Source organism: Hyla sarda, chromosome 2 (assembly GCF_029499605.1).
Source record: "Hyla sarda isolate aHylSar1 chromosome 2, aHylSar1.hap1, whole genome shotgun sequence".
Classification (NCBI taxonomy): Eukaryota; Metazoa; Chordata; class Amphibia; order Anura; family Hylidae; genus Hyla; species Hyla sarda.
Window position 1 is genome coordinate 78579829 of NC_079190.1, and position 12055 is coordinate 78591883.

A 12055-nucleotide genomic window follows, 5' to 3' on the forward strand; every position below is an offset into this window, starting at 1 on the left:
TCACCACACCTCTACAAGGCATACACCAGTGTTTCCCTACCACGGTGCCTCCAGGTGTTCTAGAGCTACAACTCCCAGCATTCCCTGGTTGAGAAACACTAGCATACACACATTACAGGGACTACAACTCCCAGCATGTGTCATTCAGGAGTCCTGTCCCCTCCCTTTCATGCATAGAAATCATCCCCAGGCTGTCATGCTCCCCCCCCCCTTATTCTCAGCCCGTGCAGTATGTCCCTCTTCACACACAGAAGTCATTATGGAGGAGAGATGAGGAGCTGTGTATGTCCTCTCTCTCCCCCTTCTCTGGCTTATTTTCCTCGTGGAAACTTACATCCTCCCCAGGGCCGTTTGAAGGAATTTGGGGACCCCAAGCAAAATGGACATGGAGGCCCCTCCTTGATGTTCACGCACGTCACGCTCTAGGGCCGGCGTCAGTAACGCCGGTCCTTGAATTCTGGGAGTGCGACGTGAGCAAACGTCGCTACGAGGCCCCCACATTAGCTGCAGCAGAGTTCCCCCACATTAGGTGCAGCAGAGTCCCCCACATAAGGTTGGCAGTGTTTCCCCCACATTAGGTAGGCAGTGTTCCCCCCACATTAGGTAGGCAGTGTTCCCCCCACATTTGGTAGGCAGTGTTCCCCCCACATTAGGCTGGCAGTGTTGCCCCCACATTAGGCTGGCAGTGTTCCCCCCACATTAGGCTGGCAGTGTTCCCCCCACATTAGGCTGGCAGTGTTCCCCCCACATTAGGCTGACAGTGTTCCCCCACATTAGGCTGGCAGTGTTCCCCACAGACATACCGCCTCCAGCCATATGCAGTGTATGACTGGAGGCTGTATGCCTGTGTACTGCCCCACTTCAGTGCTCCGACCACCGCTCCTCCGGTCCGGCCATAGCATTAGTTCCCGGGTCCAAAGAAGCGGTGGTCGGAACACCTAAGATGACGTCCCGCTGGTGACTTACCAAGCTGGCCAGCGCACGTCTTCCTCCTCGATGCTCCAGTCTTCTGTGCCTCCATTGCTATGGGCGAACGCACGGGATATCAGTGACATCCCGGCGTATGCTATCTCCCGACGGCCCCTGCATTTTTAAACTTAATGCAGGGCTGCAGAGAGTGAACGGGGGCATTCCTGTGTCCCGAAAACATCTTTCGGGACACAGGGATGTCCTTAATAGTGAGGGGGGAATTGCCCCGTCACTACAGGACGGGCAAGCACCGGTTCTGCTCAATTGCTTGGTTTGATCCTCCGCGTGCCTGATCCTCCGCGTGCAGATCTGCATCCTCTGAAGACAGAGAAGGGGAAGGGGAGCTGAGGGAGCTGTGTACGTCCTCTCTCCCCCTGCTCTGGCTTCTTTTCCCATGCAGACCTGTGTCCTCCGGGAGGGGGCGTGGCTTGTTTTTCTCATTCAGACGTGTGACCTCCAGGCTCTGACTTCGCGGTCGCACGTTTGCATGGGTTGCAAAATTCCACCTCACACTGCGCGCTCCCCCTCAGGATTGACCACGGCATCTATGGGGTTAATGCTACCGGGTCCGGCGCGATCGCGGCTCCGGCAGCTTTGGCGGGACTCCGGTGTGAGGTGGAATTGGTTGCAAAATTCCACCTCACACCGGCTGTGATTGACAGCCGGGTCCCGCCGACGATCTCCTGCACTGCCCGCGGCAGTGCTAGAGATCGCTAGGACTTATGCATATGTCCCAGTGTGCGAACGTGTCGGGTGCTGGGATGTATGCATACGTCCCATAGCGGGAAGGGGTTAAAGGTGTAATCCAGCCCAAAAAAGTATTCCCTGTCCACAGGATAGGAGATAAGCATCTGATCGCGTGGGGTCCAATGGGGGTATCCCATTGGCAGATGTCGGGGGAGTAAAGGGTGAGGAATATATGGCCAGTTAAAGACTCTCTGTGTTATGGACTAATTCTTTCTGTTATGGACTCGTGTTATGGACTAATACTATTTCAAAAGTGCCAAAATTTTGGCTTAATTTGCACAAACAAAAACCTGTCATACATGCCCTGCACACATTTATTTTGTGTTTATAATTAGAGCCTTCTTCAAAAAGGTAATGGTTTGGTGGCAAATGGACGTGGCTTACTAAAAAGAGGGTGTGACTTAGGGTGCAACTCTGAGCACTAAAATTTTGTGTACTGGTGTACATCAAACCATACAACTAACTAGTGGTTTAAAGTTAGATAACAAAACGTGCCAAATTTAACAAAAAAAAACATGAGCCACTGTGCACATTTAGTTAATTCTTAGACTTCCTGGTCTTAATTTATATTGTCTAATAATGAGATAGTTTTAGTAGATCTGCCTCAGTATCTATATGTCAAGTTCTGGTCTTTAAGGGGTTATCCGGCCAAAGAGCAGCACCTGCATTCTATGCTGGGCTGCGTCTCCAGTCTCAGAAAGCCCTTTGTTTGTTTGGAGACGTGGCGCAATGCCACACCCCTCGTGACATCACGCCATGCCCTCTCCATTCCTGTCTATGGTAGGGGGTGTGACGGCTGCCACGCCCCCTCCCATAGACATGAAAGGAGGGGGCTTTCCGAGACTGGAGATGCAGCCCTGCATAGATTGTGGGTGCTGCACGGAGATCGCGGGGGTCCCAGCAGCGGGCCCTCTGTAATCAGACATCTCATCCCCTACTCTTTGGATAAGGGATAAGATGTCTTTGGCTGGATAACCCCTTTAAAAAAAGAGACTTCCAATCCAGGAGGTAAGCTCAAGGTGGCCAAATACTGTACATCAGATAAAGGTAGGTTAATGGTCAACCTACTGTTAACCAATCAACTGATGAATAATCATTTCACACATCAAGCAATACACATTATAGTCCATATTGGCCATAAATATTGTTTAAACTGGCCATATATGATCAATGACAAAAGGCAAAGGATAAACAATATTATTGGAATGTTCTAGAATGTTCTTTCCCCAATGTTTCTGAACAATCATTCATGAAATAATGATCTTGGCCTGAATAATTCCAACATGGCCAATTTCTTTTTGAATGATTACAATATATCATTTATCGGCTAAAATAATTGTTTGTTGGGTTATCTTTCACCCAACGAATACAAGATGTATGGGAACCTTCACAAATATCCCAGATATTCCTCATGTAAAGGTTCCAGTATGTCTCATTGGGTTAATGATATAACCAATAAAATGAAAACCTCACAGAACTATTGTAATACTGAAAAATTGGGTGTCCTAATCCACCTTTCAGTTAATCAGTAGTTTTCTCCTGAGAATTCAGCCCAAATTTTATCTAAATTTAATTTTTTCATTTATTTTTAAACAGCACAATATTCATTCTACATTTGCTGATCTGCCTGCTGGTACTGGGAATGTTCTTCATGTTACTTGTGGTATCTAGTCCATTATTAATAGATGCACCTATTATCACCTTCACAGTTCACGGTTATTCTGTTATTCCACCTGACAGCTGACAGTCCTACAGAGTTTAGAGACTAGAGAAGTAGCACATTGTTTGAGTCTATCAGTAATAAATGAATTCCAGCCATGAAAAGGATGGGTTGTATAGGCAAAGACAAAAAGCATGACCCGCAGTGATAAAATAATAGGGGAACAATCTCACAGTTTTTATAATGTGAGTTATCAAGGAAAATGTTAAATCTACTACAAAAATTGATCTTCATAGATACAAAACGTTTAATAAAGAACAACAATCAGGCATAAAATAAAAACAAGAAAAATGTAAATCAGCGTCAATGTTGATGGTTTCTTAGGCTTACCGATTTCTGGGACTTCTGACTGACTGCTTTCAATTTCTTGCTGACCAATGAAATACCAGATACAAGCAACCCAATGTGCCAGGAGAGCAAAGACAACCATCAGGAGGCTGAGAACAACGGCGCTGTACTGAGAATAGCGGTCCAGTCTTGGGAGGAGACGCAGCAGCCGTAATAGACGAACAGTCTTCAGGAGGTGAGCCCCAAAATACTGAAAGAAGTCAAACTATTAACAAATACTAGATAAGTGAACAGCCGTAAACCACGTACATAGAGCACTCTTACAAGTCTATATCCATGCAACCATTCAATATTCATTCAATCATTGTAACTGAAGACTTGTCATTGTTTTAAAGCGCAAGAAATTTCAACTCAAAGGGGGGGGGGGGGGGGGGTTCCTCAAAACCTCTGTGGAGGAAGAGTGGTGTATTTGCCCATGGCAACCAATCAGATTGCTTCATTCATTTTTTTCACAGGTCCTTTAAAAGGGAAATAAGCAGTCTGATTGGTTTCAAACTGCACCACTTTTCCTCTACATCTTTTAATAAATCTATCCCAAAATCACAAAAAACATGTTTAATTCATTCACATTCAACCATCCACATTCAACCAATAAAAATATGAAAGCTTGTTGTCTGGACCTTGTATCATGCATTGTTATTAAAAGATGGTTCTACTACACAGGGGCATAGTTATGGGGGTGCAGAGGTCATGGGGTGAACCTGGGACACTAGCAGTATAAAAGACGTATGGTGGGTCGGTTGCTGTGTAATACATTTAGCATTGGGATCCAGGGTCTTCTTCACATTGTTCGTCAGCTTTTACGTCATACAATGCATTGATAAAGAAGCTGGCATCATATTATTCTTTTTACAGTTCAACATATAAAAAAATGTAAAAAGAATGTGTCTATCTCCTGGATTGCCAAGACCCTTTGACCTTTTTGTTAAGTGAAATTCCCTGAAAGCAGCTAATGGGACGAATATTTCTAATAGAAGTCACTAAGATGACAGGACAGATGAGGACAGTAGAACAATTGTGAGATAATAAAAACTACAGATATCGGTATAGTCACATGTGGTGGACAAGCTGCAGATTTATTGTGGATTCTCACAACTGCAGCAAATCTGCAACAAATCTACAACAAATTTGCTGTTTGTCTACCACGTGTGAACATAACCTTAAAGTAGATATTGTAATACATCATGTTTGAGCCCTGCCATATATTAAGGTAAATTACTGATATTTATCTATATAAAAAAATGTAGTTGCTCGTGCTTTCCTTTGTAGAGACAGTCTGTAAGAAATGTATACATTGTGCTACATATATATTATTTTCCAATGGGAATCAATGGGAGATGTGTGGCACTGTTTGCCTATACTGTGGCAAATGTTGGAACCTCCTATCAGAAGTCTACGTCAGGAAGTACTCTACAGATACTGTACATAAATCTGATAGCATGGCTCAGTCATAATGCGAACAAAGCTTAAAATAACAAATAACTCACTATATTGACTTTGAAGCTATAGAGCAGATCCACGGGGAGAGCAGCTAAAAGATCCAACAAGAACCACGTCCTGATATAATGGAGGAAGATTAGACGTGAAGAAAATACAACCTGTCCGGACTGACTGACAAATGTTGTTCGAAAATTCAAGATGATATCTATTGAACGATAGAATAAAATATAGTAAGAAATATTCTTTACATTATTTTACTTCTAAAACATATAGAATATTATTCAATCAATCACATTTTAATTCTTAGTCAATCGTACGTTAATTGTTTAGGGAACATTTAACCTGTGAATTAATTATTTTAAAAAAACATAATCTTTCCCCCACTGTTTCAGACTGCATATATTTTCTACATGTCCCTGAAACAGTGGATGTAGAAATTGTGCAGAGAAAGCAAGGGTTAATTTCTTCTTCTTATTCAGGTGGAGGTAGCTTAAAGTCATTTAAGAATACTTTGATATGTCACAGGGACATGTCAGAGGTTTTGACAGCAATCTCCGTTGCACTAGATAGGCTCATAGACTTGCACTGTGTGATCCACTCCTCTCATTCTAATGATCGGTGGTGGTCTGAACACTCAGACCCCTAACTAATCAAAACTTTTGACATTTCTCTGTAATATGTCAAAAGTTTTGTCAAAATCACTTTAAAATAGCCATACACAAGCCATAGATGTTGGGCTAAATGCTCATTCAACTGACAGCTACTTTTCAAGTGGAAGTTCAGCCGAGAGTTAATGTGTTCCATATAATGAGAGGAGTGGTAAGCTGTGGCGGCAATGGCCCATCTCTTTGGGATAAAAGGACAGGGCAGTTGAAATCCAACATGTCCACCCCTTCTCTCCCCCAATATAATCTGATGGGGGGAGAAATGGAAGGCCCTTATACACAACAGATAGTTAGCCAGTCTCACCAAAATCAGAGGGGTCAGATTACTTTTTCGTAATGTTTATGGGGGTCTTTAGCTAAGGAAGCGAGACCTACCGATCTTTAAATCCTACAGACAAAACAGAGGGAGGAGTTTCCTGCTGCAGCCAGTTACAAGCAGAATTGTGTGGAGGATTGTGGGCAGAAATGGATGATTTCTTGAGGAGCTCGCAAAAAGCATCCAAAATCATAGAAAGCCTAACATAACCTGAAACCTTACATGGGATGGCATTAAAAAAAAAAAAAAACAATATCCTACTTCCCATTGTACTCACAGGTGTGCAAGTGGCTGATATATGGGGAATTGGTGGTGTGGAATTGTTAAGATGATTTAGTTTTTATATAAAGGTAACATTTTCTTTCCCTGCAACGGTCCAGAGTAAACAGTGTATAGCATGTAACCAGTTACCAACCTTTTGGCACAAAAAAGCACAGGGACAGAACCTTTATCTACATTTCCTGGAACCATGTATGACATGAGAGCAAGATGATGGGCTTTACCAAAGTCACACCCAAATGTTCAGAGTCACGCACAAATGTTCACAATTGATGGATAATAATAATGACTGAACATTAAACACACTGGAAAAATGTAATATGCCAAGCAGATTTCTGACTCGTAATTACTTCATTTATTCTCCTTTTCTAATCATAGTTTTCCTCGTAGCTTATTGATCACTTTCACCCTGGCTTCACCTTTCAAAGTAAATCCATAAATTAATTTCCTCTGCACAAGTGACTAAACTAATCATTCCTACAGATCAATGCCAGTCGTCTCCTCCCTTCTGCTAAGGACTGACTGGCCAGATATCTTAATTTGACTTTGGTATTTTGATCAATAAATTGACTTAAAGGGGGTCTTTCCTTCTTCCCATTCTAAAAAAAATAAAATCTACTTACCTCTTGCCACCTCCCTGGTGCCTCCGTTGTCCTGCTGTGGTCCCCAGTGTGCTCCTATTCCTGGTTCCCTGTAGTCAATACGTAACGTTATGGCTCAGTGATTCGCTGGCCACAGCGATGTCCCGCCTAGGCCAGTGATTGGCTGAGTGGCAGTGTAAGATATATCAGTCTTCTTCCTTGTGCCGGGGCTCAATTTGTCACACTGTAGCTCAGCCAATCACTGGCCGAGGCAGGACATCTTATTGACCACAGGAATCCAGGAAGAGGAGTGCACCGGGACCTCAGTGGGACAATAGAGGCATCAGGGGAGTGGTGGGAGGTAAGTATATATTAATTTTGTTTCATAACAGGCAGAAGGGGAATGTTACTGAAAAACCCAATTGTCCTAGTCTCCCACCATCAACACAAATCCCTATCCACAGAATAGGGGATAAATGTATGATTGCGAGGGGCCAGACTGCTGTGACCCCCACAATCTTTAGAAAAGGGTCCCTAGTCCCCCATTAGAATGAAGCAGAATAAAAAAATATTCATAGACAGCCGTATATATCTAGATATTTATTTCCAAGGTCAGTGTTTGGTGTGAGTACATTTTATTTTGGTTCCAACCTGTAGACAATCTTGTAAGACCCAATCTAATCTAAGTGTTGGTAACTGTTTTACTAAATCTTCTCACATTTGGTTTTAAATACCCCACCTCAGTCTGAAATACTCCATCTCTTTCTGTAAATCAGAGGGAATTATGAAGAGCTTCTTTGTAACCATGTTATTTATACTAATTTCATGTTATTCATGTTTTTGCATCATCAGACCTACCTAAAATGAACAGAACTTCCACTGCCAGATCACAAGCACTTGGTGGGCTCCTTGGACTTTGAGTACCGTCCTCTTTTCCAGTACTGAAGCAGAAACTGTATGGTACAGTCACTGCTACATAGAGGGTCGCAAGGAGGATTAAACAGTCCCAGCAGGCTTTGAATGGGCCATAGTGTAAAAGTATAAAAGGAGATTTACGGACAGAAACAACTTTATATTCCGGAACTCGAGGCTTCTCTCCAAAAACACCCTGAGGTAAGATGAAGTGGAAAATTAACTGAGGAAGATTGTCAATGTTTATCCATAAGACCACATTCACACAATGTATTTCTGCCAGTTTTTGGTCTGTAAAAAACACTTAACAGTTTTATTGATTTTAATAAAAGCGGTTAAAGGGTACCTCTAATCAAATAAACTTTTGATATATTTTAGATTAATGAATGTTGAATAACTTAGCATGTTAATGAAAAATATGCTTCTTTCTATTGTATTTTTCCCGATCAGTCCTGTCAGCAAGCATTTCTGACTCATGCTGGAGTCCTAAACACTCAGAGCTGCCAGCCTGCTTTGTTCACAGCCAAACAGGCTGTGAACAAAGCAGGCTGGCAGCTCTGAGTGTTCTCCTTTGTGAACAAAGCAGCCTGGCAGCTCGTAGTGTTTAGGACTCCAGCATGAGTCTGAAATGCTTGCTGCCAAGACTGGTAGGGAGACCCCTAGTGGTCATTTCTTCAAAGTGGAAAATTAAATAGAAAGAAGCATATTTTTTAATAACATGCAATTGTAAAGTTATTCTGCATACATTAATCTATAATAGAGGTAACCTTTAAAATCCTAAAATCCGATTGAACAAAATAGTAAAAGGGCAATTACCATACACACATTTATTTTATAGTCACCATTTTTAGAGCTGTAACATTAATTGCCATGCTCTTTTTTTTTTTTTTTTTTTTTTTTAGTATTCCTATTCCTAATATCTTTCTTAAAAAGCGGTTATTTAAAAATAAAATAAAAATCTTACTTTTTTTTACAGCTAAAAATACCAGACTAAAGCGTATATTGGTTGTATGAGATTAGTCCATTGGACCAAAGGTTTTCATGAACCTTTGCACATGGTGGTTGATTGACTGACTGAAGTATTTTGAGGTGGCCATTACATAATGGACTCAATATAATATAATTTAGTGGACATTGTTTACATGTATACATTTTGAAATGAACAGTATTCATACCTTCCCAATTTTTGCTTTAGCTTTGTTTTGTTTTTGCAGATGTCCTGAAAGGTGGTAAAGGACTGCGCGGCTTCGCCTACGATTGGCATCAAAACCTTTTCCTGTGGCTCGGGAATGCTGCTCCCCCCTTCCTGCTGAGAGAGGATGCTGCCATTACGCATGTCTATTTCATACTTTCACTTTTTGTAGAGCCTAAAATAGATAAACTTTTGTGTACCTGTCTCTTTCCAGCTCTCTGTTCCTGTCCGGGTCTTGGAGTCTGTGATGTCTTTATATGAAACGAGAAACAGAACAACTTCTCCTTTTTCATTCTTGATCGGTACAACATCCAGTAGGCACCAAAATGGTGAGCCTGGAGGTCAAGAAATGAAATGAAAAACATTATTTCTTTCAATAAAGTATAAAAAAAACATAAAACTGAAAAACCCTTGACATACATGCAGTATTGGTTTCTACAATATGGCCTAAAAGGGGTTTCAATCAAATTTCTAACAAGGAAATGAACGTATATTGGTAAAGTTATTTTACCACCTTTCTGTGGTCTTTCATGCTTCCTTCTGCATCTGTTACAACTGTCTGCTCCATTGTCTTAATTGCCCAATTACTGTTAGCCAACTCTATCTTCCTCCCACCTGTTAATGTAGTGGGTGAGGAAAGAGTTACCTAAATTCCCAGCTAGAGTGTACAGCAGGAACATGAAGTACTTTACAGGATGTACACAACACAGGAAATAGGGTCTTAAAGACAACAGAGCAGACAGTTTGTATCAAAAGCAGAAGAAAAGTATGAAATATCATGGAAAGGTGGTGAAATAACTTTTATGACCAATATATGTTCATGTATTAGGCAGTTGAAAATAGGTTTCATCATCGGAACAAGTATTCCTAAAATTATAAACTTTGTTGGTCATCGTATTGGGCTAGAATAGTATAAATACAGAGCAGAGAAGTGGTAAATAGGGAAGAATTTCTTTCTAATCCATATTAGCCCTGTCTAGATCTACCTATAAAACGGCCAAACATATTAAAGTCACCTGATCATCTAATATTTATTGATGCATCTGAGCTCTCAATCACTACTAGATGATGGGGAGAGAAGGATCACATTTTAGGATGGATAAGTAGCAGAAGACATTTTTTTTTTTTAAACCACCTGGTACCAAAAAGTTAAACAGATTTGTAAATTACTTTTATTTAAAAATCGTAATCCTTCCAGTACTTATCAGCTGCTGTATACTTCAGAGGAAGTTCTTTTCTTTTTGAATTTCCTTTCTGTCTGACCACAGTGCTCTCTGTTGACACTTCTGTCCATTTTAAGTACTCTCTAGAGCAGGATAGGTTTGCTATTGGGATTTGCTCCTACTCTGGACAATTCCTGACATGGACAGAGGTGTCAGCAGAGAGCACTGTGGTCAGAAAGAAAGGAAATTCAAAAATAAAAGAATTTCCTCTGGAGCATACAGCAGCTGATAAGTACTGGAAGGGTTAAGATTTTTAAATTGAAGTCATTTACAAACCTGTTTAACTTACTGCCACCAGTTGATTTAAAAAATGTTTAGTACCCCTTTAAATGATACATTTGGCAATATGAAAGAGCTTGATAGATTAGTATTGATGGGTTAATGTGTTACTATTGTGTCGGCTGGCAGCAGGATATCAGTGAAACTAAAAGTGCTGCCTGATGTTCCACCCAGGAAACCCCATTTAAAGGGGTACTCCAGTGGAAAACTTTTTTTTTTTTTTTATTAACTGCCAGATGCCAGAAAGTTAAACAGATTTGTAAATTACTTCTATTAAAAAATCTTAATCCTTCCAGTACTTATTAATGGCTGTATACTACAAAGGAAATTCTTTTGTTTTTGGATTTCTTTTCTGTCACAACCACAGTGCTCTCTGCTGACACCTCTGTCCATGTCAGGATCTGTCCAGAGCAGGAGAAAATCCCCATAGCAAACATATGCTGCTCTGGACAGTTCCTAAAATGGACAGAGGTGTCAGCAGAGAGCACTGTGGTCGTGACAGAAAAGAAATCCAAAAAGAAAAGAATTTCCTCTGTAGTATACAGCCGCTAATAAGTACTGAAAGGATTAAGAATTTTTAATAGAAATAACTTACAAAACTGCTTAACTTTCTGGCACCAGTTGATTTAAAAACTAAAAGTTTTCCCCCAGAGTACCCTGTTAAGTCTATAAGACTATAGGTCTATAGGATGGAACATCAGGCAGTCAGTCTCATGACATGAGTATCACAGTATCCTGCCACCAGTCAAAAAATAGCAACTCTTAACTAACAATCTAGTCTCCGTGCTGTAGTCTTTGAATTCCACAGATCAATAAAAAGTACATAAATGTGATAATAAGGCAACACCAAAATGTAACCAAAACCCACAGGATTCCATCTTGTTGCAAAAGGCTATACATAAATGTAAGATGCATGTATATATCTCCCTTTGTCACACACAATTCTCATTTCATTGTTAAATTTGTCTATTCACTCACCATTTTTCATGTAAAGCTGCAACTCAGCCTTAAGCTCTTGTTTGTCATTTAGGGCTTTCTGGATGCACTGCTTGGCCTGTTCTCCAGTATCTGCACCATACAAAAAGGTACAGGCACAGGATCTCTGCATGACCTCTGCACGGGCAAAGCCAGTCAACTCACAAAAACCATCTGAGCAATACACCACAGGGTAGGAGTGTGGCAGCTGAGCATTGCCAAGGACAAAGTTGCTGTCTGTAGAGAGAAAGAGAGCGGGGTGAGGAGGGGGACGGAGAGGGGAGAACCGAGACAGGGAGTGAATAAAAAGTAGATATATTATAACAGTATAAAGAACAAAACTAATAGAAAAAGAAATATATTAAAACATGCAATAGTAATAGAGTAGGTCTGGCACAATCAGTATAAT

The 12055-nt window shown here is 41.1% G+C and overlaps 1 protein-coding gene and 1 long non-coding RNA gene across 7 annotated transcripts in view; one reads left to right on the forward strand and one right to left on the reverse strand.

Annotated features, from left to right (window-relative positions):
- LOC130358655 (uncharacterized) overlaps positions 1-8051 on the forward strand; it is a 56797-nt gene extending 48746 nt beyond the window's left edge. The window contains exons 2-4 of the long non-coding RNA XR_008889600.1: positions 3826-3959; positions 5288-5454; positions 7918-8051. This is a non-coding gene — a long non-coding RNA (uncharacterized LOC130358655). The remainder of the gene's footprint in view (positions 1-3825; positions 3960-5287; positions 5455-7917) is intronic.
- Positions 1-12055, reverse strand: part of KCNH3 (potassium voltage-gated channel subfamily H member 3) — a 96101-nt gene that overhangs the window by 44888 nt on the left and 39158 nt on the right. For 3 of the 6 annotated variants that reach the window (XM_056562193.1, XM_056562188.1, XM_056562189.1), the window contains exons 3-8: positions 11650-11883; positions 9370-9504; positions 9153-9286; positions 7924-8173; positions 5272-5429; positions 3767-3989 (exon numbers count right to left, since the gene is read on the reverse strand). In XM_056562193.1, the coding sequence (XP_056418168.1) occupies positions 3767-3989; positions 5272-5429; positions 7924-8173; positions 9153-9286; positions 9370-9504; positions 11650-11883 (1134 nt within the window). The remainder of the gene's footprint in view (positions 1-3766; positions 3990-5271; positions 5430-7923; positions 8174-9152; positions 9287-9369; positions 9505-11649; positions 11884-12055) is intronic. The other 3 variants (XM_056562192.1, XM_056562190.1, XM_056562191.1) reach the window with 3 other exon arrangements.